The sequence below is a fragment of the Natator depressus genome, chromosome 28 (assembly GCF_965152275.1).
Source record: "Natator depressus isolate rNatDep1 chromosome 28, rNatDep2.hap1, whole genome shotgun sequence".
NCBI classification, from domain to species: domain Eukaryota; kingdom Metazoa; phylum Chordata; order Testudines; family Cheloniidae; genus Natator; species Natator depressus.
The window spans coordinates 748,719-757,727 of record NC_134261.1 but is presented as its reverse complement, the minus strand read 5'-3'; the positions used below and the strand labels follow the sequence as shown (position 1 = coordinate 757,727).

At 69.8% G+C, this 9,009-nt stretch overlaps 1 protein-coding gene and 1 gene segment (V, D, J or C); one reads left to right on the top strand and one right to left on the bottom strand.

Moving 5' to 3' along the window:
• Positions 1-858: 858 nt before the first annotated feature.
• On the bottom strand, positions 859-2,003 carry LOC141978760 (Ig kappa chain V region K29-213-like; the record flags this gene model as incomplete). The annotated part of the segment is given in 2 exon segments: positions 859-983; positions 1,727-2,003. Coding segments are annotated over 2 exon segments (402 nt in total), but the record flags the coding sequence as incomplete, so codon positions are not given.
• A 4,326-nt stretch (positions 2,004-6,329) lies between these two features.
• LOC141978848 (vitelline membrane outer layer protein 1-like) lies at positions 6,330-8,381 on the top strand. The gene is made up of 3 exons (XM_074941179.1): positions 6,330-6,549; positions 6,756-6,859; positions 8,045-8,381. The coding sequence occupies exons 1-3, from the start codon at positions 6,358-6,360 to the stop codon at positions 8,346-8,348; spliced, it is 600 nt and encodes a 199-aa protein (XP_074797280.1). The 5' UTR covers positions 6,330-6,357; the 3' UTR covers positions 8,349-8,381.
• The last annotated feature ends 628 nt before the right edge of the window (positions 8,382-9,009 follow it).

The following is a 9,009-nucleotide window of genomic DNA, read 5'->3' as shown; positions in this document are numbered from 1 at the left end:
GCAATAGCCAAGCTCGGTGCGGGCGGGGGGTGTGTCAGAGACTGGGGGGGCCAGGGGAGGGTTAGCAGGGGCTGAGTGGGGTCAGCTCTCCAGCCGGCATGGGACAGCCAGGGTGGGGGCTGGGGGGGGCTGGTGCAGGGGCGTTCCCGGTCCCCAGGCGGGGGGTATGGGGGGGACCAGTGGGGGGGGCCGGGGAGTCTCATTTGAAGTGGCGCTCCTTGCCGGCTCTCCTCCGGGGCGCTCTCTGCCAGGCTCCTGGAGGGGGTGGGGGTGGCCCCGGACGCCTGGGTTCCTGCTGCCCCCGCAGCCCTCGCAGCCCCACGAGGAGGGAGACCCCCAGGCCGTAGAGGCAGCTGGCAGCCAGCGACCCCAGGTAGCACCACCAGGCTGTCACCAGGATCCGGCCCAGGCTCGGGACCCCTGCGGGGGAGAGGAGACAGTTAGGGGGGGCTGTGGCTGTGACCCCAAAGCGGGCCCCGGGGGAGGGCTGGGGGTCCCGTACCGGTGCTCTGGGGGGCGGTGCTCCCCGCGGTCCCATTGCCGAGAGGGTCGGGCGGCGAGACAGGGTCTCTGGGGGATACCAAGCAACCTGTGGGTGTGGGGAGAGACGAATCAGGGGGTGAAATACCGTGGGGGGAAGGGGAGAGTTTGGGGGTTCGGGGGGGTCTCACCTTGCCGCCCGGCCCCCTTCAGCTTGGCGCTGCTCTGCTGGGCCCGGGTCTCGTGCTCCACCCGGCAGGTCACCTGGGCTCCGTCCAGCCAGGCCCGGGGCGGGAGGCTGAGCAGGCTGGCGGCACCTGCCCCATCCCGGCCCCCCGCCGGCGGGGAGGCCTCCCCAGGGCCCGGCTCCCGCCCGTCCACCTGCCAGCGCAGCCGGACCGGCTCCGGGGAGAACCCCCAGGCCAGGCACAGGAAGGCCGCGCCGGCCGCCCGCGCCGGGCCCAGCAGTGCCACCTCCGGGGGGCGCTTCTTCCCGGGGTCCCCTGGAACCGGAGAGGGGAGAGGGTCAGGGCGGGGGGCGGCATCGGTGGGGCTCGGTTCTAGGTGGGTCCTGGGCTGCTCTAGGGACTTGGGGATTGGTTGTGTGTGGGATCGAGACTGGGTTCGGGGGGGGGGTGTTCTGGGGTGGTCCCGGTGGCAGCCTTAGGCTGGATCGAACCCAGAATGGTTCGGCGTGTTCTCTAGATCGTTTCGGGGTGGGTTCTAGATCAGCCCCAGGTATTTCCCCCCGGCACGGCCCCCACGAATCACGTGCCAGCTCCAGAACATTTCCACGGCTCTGATCGGGAAGGGCTCTGGGCACGTGCTAGGTCGAGTCGCGGCAGGTTCTAGATCGTTTCGGGGTGGGTTCTAGATCAGCCCCAGGTATTTCCCTCCTGGCACGGCCCCCACTGACCGCATGCCAGCTCCAGAACATTACCACGGCTCTGAGCTGGAAGGGCTCTGGACACGTGCTAGGTCGAGTCGCGGCAGGTTCTAGATCGATTCAGGATGGGTTCTAGATCGGACGTGGGTGTCCCTCACTAGCCCCCCCCACCAGCCGCGTGCCAGCTCCAGAACGTTTCCGTGGCTCGCTCTAGATTGATTTGGGGGCGGGCTCTCGCTCGGCTCGCCCGCTCTCGCTCTCTGTCTTCCGGCCGCGGCCCCGGCCGGCCCTGGGGGGGCGCCGCTCCGGAACGCCCCGCCGGGGTCCAGCCGTGCTCCGGGCCGGTTCCGGCTTGCTCACCTCCCAGGACCAGGCGGGTGCCCTCTCCGAAGAGGTACCGGTTGGCGTCCCAGACGGCGCAGTAATACGTGCCGGCGTCGGCGGGCTTCACGTTGCCGATGGTGAGGCTGAAGGTGTTGGTGGCACGCTCCAGGTGGGCGATGAAGCGCTCGGAGATGCCGGCCCCGTAGACGGGCTTGTTCCCCCCGGCCCGGTGGCTCAGCAGGAAGACGGGGCCCTGCCCGGGGGCCTGGTGGTACCAGGACAGGACGTGGGAGGTGATGTCGCTCCCCGACATCTGGCAGTCGAGCCGCGGGATCTTCTCGTCCACCACGTGGGATGGGGACGGCTGGGTCAGCCGGAGCGGCTCCCCCAGGGCCCCTGCAGGGGGCGGAGAGGGGTGAGAGGGGCCTTTGGGGGCATGGAGTGGGGGGCTCACACATCGGTGGGGCTTGGCACACACAGCCACTCACTAGTGGGTCAGAGCAGGGGTGGGGGCTGGGAGCCGGGACGCCTGGGTTCTCTCCCCGGCTCTGGGAGGGGAGCGGGGGCTGGTGGGTTAGATGGGGGAGGGGCTGGGATCCCGGACTCCTGGGTTCTCTCCCTGGCTCAGGGAGGGGAGCGGGGGCTGGTGGGTTTAGAGCAGGGGGGCTGGGAGCCAGGACAGGGGGTAGGGGCCCGAGGAGCCGTTACACGGGGCGTGTGTTCGGGGCTGCAGGGCGAGCTCACTGCGCACCCACCTAACCCGCCCCCCACCGCTTTGCCCCCCCGCCCGCGAACCTACATCTGCTGAGCCAGCCCCAAACCCCACAAGAGTCCAGCCAACCATGGGGGTGGGGGGGGCAGGCGGGGGCGACGTGAGCGGCCCTGGCGCCTCCACAGATAGAGAGAGAGAGGGGGGTAGAGATATCGATGGGGTTCTCCAGCATCCGTCCGTCCGTCCGCCTGTCCCTCCATCCATCCAGCCCTATGTCCCCCCATCCATCTGTCCATCCATCCATCCAGCCCTTTGTCCCCCCATCCATCCGTCTGTCCAGCCAGCCAGCCAGCCCTATGTATCCCCATCCACCCATCCTCCCATCTGTCCATTCTTCTCTATGTACCCCCAACCATCCATCCACCCATCCATCCATCCATATGTCCCCCCATCCATCTGCCTGTCCGTCCATCCATCCAAGCCAGCCCTATGTACCCCCTATCGGTCCGACCGCCCATCCATCCGTCCCCATGCACCCCCTCTATCCATCCATCCATCCCCATAACGCTCCCATCCATCTATGGCTCCCCATTTCCCTGCTGGGGCGGGGGGGGCCCGACTCCATTTGTTCCATCCAGGTGCTATCCATCCCTGGGGCGTCCCCTCCGCAACTCCCGATTCCCCGGGTTTGGGGCTGCCCACCCCCCGGCCTGCGTGGCCCCCCTGCCCTGCAGCGGCCTCACCCCCGAAGCAGAGAACGAGGAGGAAAAGCCCCATTGGAAGCTCCATGGCACCTCGGTCCCCGGGCGATTCTGCCTCTGTGATGGCGCTATGGGGCGGGACCCATTTCCTGAGCCCCCCCCCAGGGAGGGGGTGGGGGTGGGGGTGACGTCAGAGGCGGCAGCGGGATGGACCCATCTCAGATGCAGACTCACCTCCTTCCGGGTGCTTCTGCCGCATCCGTCGCAGGCCTGGGTGGGGCCCCGGGAAGGGGAAACCGAGGCACAGCGAGCTGCTGGAATGGGCACAGGGTCAGCTGGGAGCAGGACCCAGGCCTCCTGCGCCCCAGCCGGGGGGTGTCAGGACAAGGCTGTTGACAGTCAGATCCCAGCCGGGTAGTGGGATGGCGCAGATGCACCCTCAGCCGGCTACACCCCGCCGTCCGCTCGGCTACAGCTGCATTGGGGTGAGAGGGTCGGCAAGGGTTGTCAGCGTGTAAAAGAGACAAAGCCCCTTCATGCACACTTGCAAACATGCACACTCGTGCAAGCAGATTCACACGTGCGAGCAGATCTGCAAACACACTTGTGCAAACAGATTCATGCATGTGCAAACACATGCACACTCGTGCAAGCAGCTTCACACGTGCGAGCAGATCTACACGCATGCAAACACACTTGTGCAAACAGATTCACCCACACAGAGCCACGTACGCTCAGACTCCCCCTCCCCCCTCTCCCCTCAAACTGCCTGGCACCCGTCGCGCTTGAAGCTGAGACCCAGGTGTGATCAGAGGGGCCCAATTCCCCACCTCCCCCCGAGCCTGGGAGTGTGTAGCCCCCCCCACTGGGGCCACAGCTCCCGCCGCTGTCTGGGTCCGGCTGGGGGAGGAGGGGAGACCGGGTGGCTGGGGCCGTGGAGCCGATCCGGAGGGGGCCGTGGGGCCGATCTGGGGCAGGGGAGAAGACCGGGTGGCTGGGGCTGTGGGCCTGATCTGGAGGGGGCCGTGGGGCCGATCTGGGGCAGGGGAGAAGACCGGGTGGCTGGGGCCGTGGGGCCGATCTGGAGGGGGCCGTGGGGCCGATCCGGGGAAGGGGAGGAGACCGGGTGGCTGGGGCCGATCCAGAGGGGGCCGTGGGGCCGATCCGGGGAAGGGGAGGAGACCGGGTGGCTGGGGCTGTGGGGCCGATCTGGAGGGGACTGTGGGGCCGATCCAGGGGAGGGGAGGAGACCAGGTGGCTGGGGCCGTGGGGCTGATCCGGAGGGGACCTTGGGGCTGATCTGGGGAAGGGGAGGAGACCAAGTGGCTGGGGCCGTGGGGCCGATCTGGAGGGGGCCGTGGGGCCGATCCGGGGAAGGGGAGGAGACCGGGTGGCTGGGGCCGATCCAGAGGGGGCCGTGGGGCCGATCCGGGGAAGGGGAGGAGACCGGGTGGCTGGGGCTGTGGGGCCGATCTGGAGGGGACTGTGGGGCCGATCCAGGGGAGGGGAGGAGACCAGGTGGCTGGGGCCGTGGGGCCGATCTGGAGGGAGCCGTGGGGCCGATCTGGGGCAGGGGAGGAGACCGGGTGGCTGGGGCCATGGGGCCGATCTGGAGGGGACCTTGGGGCCGATCCAGGGGAGGGGAAGAGACTGGGTGGCTGGGGCCGTGGGGCCGATCCGGAGGGGACCTTGGGGCCGATCCGGGGAAGGGGAGGAGACCGGGTGGCGGGGGCCGTGGGGCCGATCCGGAGGGGACCTTGGGGCTGATCCAGGGGAGGGGAAGAGACTGGGTGGCTGGGGCCGTGGGGCCGATCCGGAGGGGACCTTGGGGCTGATCTGGGGCAGGGGAGGAGACCAGGTGGCTGGGGCCGTGGGGCCGATCCGGAGGGAGCCGTGGGGCCGATCTGGTGAAGGGGAGGAGACCAGTTGGCTGGGGCTGTGGGGCTGATCTGGAGGGGACCCCTGCACCCCCCACGCCCGGCTGCTCTGGCGGCTTCTCCGGCGGCTCAGCCCAGCGCCCCTCGGGGGTCCCCACCCCACGGCTGGCTGGAGAAGGGCCGAGGCCAGCCCGAACGGCCAGCTCCTCGCCCGCGCCGCGCCCGCTGGCATGTGACGGGGGCGCCTCGCGGGGCCCTGGGGTGCCCCGGCCGGAGTGGCCCCGACGCCCCTCGGCCGGGGCGGGGACGGTCCAGCTCCCGGGGCACCATTTGCACCAGTGAGATGGGGGGACGAGCCCGGAGCCCCGTTGGCATCACGCCAGCGTTCCCGGCCCCCCCGGGGGGGGGGAGCTGCCGGTCTGTGGGGGGGCCCCACTTGCCACCTGGCTGCATCTCGGTGGTTTCCTCCTGGCCGGGTCTTTGCACCCTGCTCGGCGGGGACGGGGGGGGGGGACGGGACGGGGGCTGGCTGGGGAAGGCGGGGGGCTGGGGGGGGAAGTGGTTGGTGGCTTTATCGTGAGCACCTCGTTATCAGGAAACGAGCAAGGCTGAATCAACAGCGATAAGGAGGCCGAAATGTCTCTCTCTCTCTCGCCCCCCCCCGCCCGTCTCTGTTGCTGTGGGGCACCCTGCAGGCCCCTCTTCCCCCCCATAGCTCCCCCCCTGCCCCCCAACCCCGGTGTGCGTGTGGCTCAACACCAAGTCCCCCCCCGCCCCCCCGGCCTTGCCGCTTCCACCCACTCCCTCTGTAAGTCACCCCCCCCCACACACACCGTGCACCCCGACTTCCCGCCCCCCTCGGCCCTTCAGCTCCCCCAAGGCAATTCCCCCCTCCCCCCTGCCCATGTACCTCCCACCCTAATTCACCTCGCCCCCCCCCACCCCTCCCCCTCCCCCCTCCCCACACCGCAGCCCCCCTCGGGCGGAGATCTCAGCTGTTCAGATCCGTTAGCCATGCGGGGTCCCCCCCCGCCTCTCAACCTGCAAGCTCCCCACAAACTCCCCCCCTCCCACGCCCCCCAGGACGGTAACAGCAGCTGCTATCAGACCCCCTCCCCCGCCCAGAGCTACGGGCTTGCCGAGAACCACTGAGGCAGGGGGCTGCGGGTCGGGAGCGAGGGGCACCCCCCTGCAGCGGGGACACCGGGTCCACAGTGCAAGGGGGGGCGGGAGGGGGACAGGGCGGCCTGGGTCACGGTGACCCCGCCCCGGGGAGATAAGGCCCCTGTGTGCCTTGGCGTTGGCCCAGGGACCAGCCGGGATACAAACGCCCCCTCGGCGCCCAGCCCGCAGACCCCGAGTCCGGCCACGGCCGCCATGCAGCTGCCGCTCGGCGCCCTGCTCTGTCTGCTGCTGGCCCCGGGGCCCGTGCCGGGGGGCCAGGCCGAGGCGCCCGCCTCCCGGCCCTACAACCAGGTCATCATGGCGCCCAACGGGGCCCCGCAGGGGGCGTGGGGGCCCGTGGAGATGTGCCCCCCAGCCAGCTACGCCAACGGCTTCGCCTTGAAGGTAGCAGCCCCCCCCTCCCCACCTATACAGCCCCCTTTTACATCCCCTGCCCCCCTCTGCCCCCAACAGCCCCCTTATCCCTCTGCCCCCCACCATCCCCCTTATTTCCCACCCCCATTTTCCTCCTCCCATCCCCCCTCTCAGTGCCCTCTCTCTGACCCTCGGGGCCCCCCCACCTCACCCCGTCTCTGCCCCCCACCCCCCAGGTGCACCCGTACCAGGGCGACGCGCCGGGGGAGGACGACACGGGGCTGAACGGGATCCGTCTGCACTGCTCCGACGGCTCCACCGTCCAGTCCAGCGTGGGAGCGTGAGTACCGGACGCCTGGGTCCCTAACGGCAGCCCTGCACGGAGCCCCCCCCCCGTACCCCACCAGCCATGGGCCCACCCCGCCTTGTGTCAGCCCCCAAGGGCTGGGCCCTTTCTGAGCCCCCCCACCCCCGAGGAATCCCCCATCTGGAGAGGGAGGGAGGAACAGATGGGGGTCTGGGGACGGACATGGGGGTGAAGGGGGGAGGAAGGGATGGACAGATGGGTGGATGGGGGAGGGACGTGTAGACAGATGGGTGGGTTGATAGGTGGATGGGTGGATGGATGGATGGGTAGGTGGGTGGATAGATGGATGGATGGGTGGGTAGGCAGACGGGTGGGTAGGTGGGTGGAGGGATGGACAGATGGGTGGGTGGATGGACGGACGGATGGATGCATGGGTGGGTAGGTGGGCCGAGGGATGGACGGACGGAGGGGTGGGTAGGTGGGTGGGTGGACGGATGGGTGGACAGGCGGGTAGACGGGCTGACAGGTGGGGGGATAGGTGGATGGACGGGTGGACGGGTGGGTAAGTGGAGGGGTGGATGGAGAGACGGACGGTTGAGTGGGCAGGTGGGTGGATAGATGGGTGGAGGGACGGACGGGTGGACAGGTGGGTGGGTGGAGGGACGGGTGGACGGGTGGGTAGATGGGTGGACAGGTGGGGGGATAGATGAATGGACGGACGGGTAGAGGGGTGGAGGGGTGGATGGAGAGACGGATGGTTGAGTGGGCGGGTGAGTGGATAGATGGACGGACGGATGGACGGATGGGTAGGTGGGTGGATAGATGGATGGATGGGTGGGTAGGCAGACGGGTGGGTAGGTGGGTGGAGGGATGGACGGACGGAGGGGTGGGTAGGTGGGTGGAGGGATGGACGGACGGGCGGGTGGATGGATGGACGGATGGATGCGTGGGTGGGTAGGTGGGCCGAGGGATGGACGGACGGAGGGGTGGGTAGGTGGGTGGGGGGACGGATGGGTGGACAGGTGGGTAGACGGGCGGACAGGTGGGGGGATAGATGGACGGACGGGTGGGTAAGTGGAGGGGTGGATGGAGAGACGGATGGTTGAGTGGGAGGATGGGTGGATAGATGGAGGGACGGACGGACGGACGGGTGGGTGGCTGGGTGGAGGGACGGGCGGACGGACGGATCTAACCCCTCCTCTCCCCCGCCCGGCTCAGCTGGGGCAGGTGGCTGGGCGCCCGGTACTGCCCCCGGGGCTACCTTCGGGCCTTCTCGCTGGGGGTGCAGCCGCGGTCGGACGCCGGGGACGACGTGGCCGCCACCGGCCTGCGTGTGGCCTGCTCCAACGGGGAGCTGCTGGCCGGGGACGCCGGGGACGCTGGGGGCCAGGAGGGGCCCTGGAGCCGCCCCTGCCTCTCCGGCTCCGTCTGCGGCCTCCAGACCCGGGTGGAGGAGCCCCGGGGCCAGCGGGGGGACAACACGGCCCTCAACGACGCCCGCTTCTTCTGCTGCCCCCCCTAGGGCCCCCCCGGGGGCACCCGCCCATTAAACCTGCCTCGCAGCCTCTTCCCAGCCGCCTCGTGTCTTTATTGGGGGCTGGGATTGTGGGGGGAGCCCGGCCTGCGGGGGGGGGCGGCAGGCCCAGTGCACCGTGGGGGAGTGGGGGTGGGTCCTGGGGGGATCTGGGGTTCAATGGGGGGGTCCCCAGTCCTGTGCCCCTGGTGGGGGGAGGATTCGGAGTGGGTAGAGTGGGAACCCGCTCAGCCCCCCAGCCCCTCTGCTGTCAACGCCCCAGCGTGGGGGGCCCCCCACATCAGGCTGCCTCTCAGACTGTCCTTTGGGGGGGAACCGTAGCCCCCCCCAGCCTGCTCCTGCTGGCGCCCTGGACCCAAACTCAGCTCCCTGCGGGGGGGGGGTGTCCTGCCAGCGTCCAGCTGGGGTGCAACAGGGCAGCCTGCCTCAGTTTCCCAGAACAGCTCCCTTGTCTGACAGGACCCCTCCTTGTGGGGCAGGCATGGGGCGAGTCGGTTTATTACCAAGCCAGAGGGCAAAATAATCCGGCCTCCAGCCTCCCCTCCCGTGTGACATCTTGTCTCCCGGCGCCCCATGCACCCCACTCCTGGGCTGTTCGTCTGCCCCCCCAGCCCCCCAGGTTCCTCCCCCCTCTTGGCCCCACCCCGCC

Excerpts from the sequence above, each read along its gene's own strand:
- LOC141978848 (XM_074941179.1), top strand. The coding sequence starts at position 6,358 with ATGCAGCTGCCGCTCGGCGCCCTGCTCTGTCTGCTGCTGGCCCCGGGG. Across the intron at positions 6,550-6,755 it reads CCAACGGCTTCGCCTTGAAG|GTGCACCCGTACCAGGGCGA; the intron begins GTAGCAGCCCCC and ends CCCACCCCCCAG. Across the intron at positions 6,860-8,044 it reads GTCCAGTCCAGCGTGGGAGC|CTGGGGCAGGTGGCTGGGCG; the intron begins GTGAGTACCGGA and ends CGCCCGGCTCAG.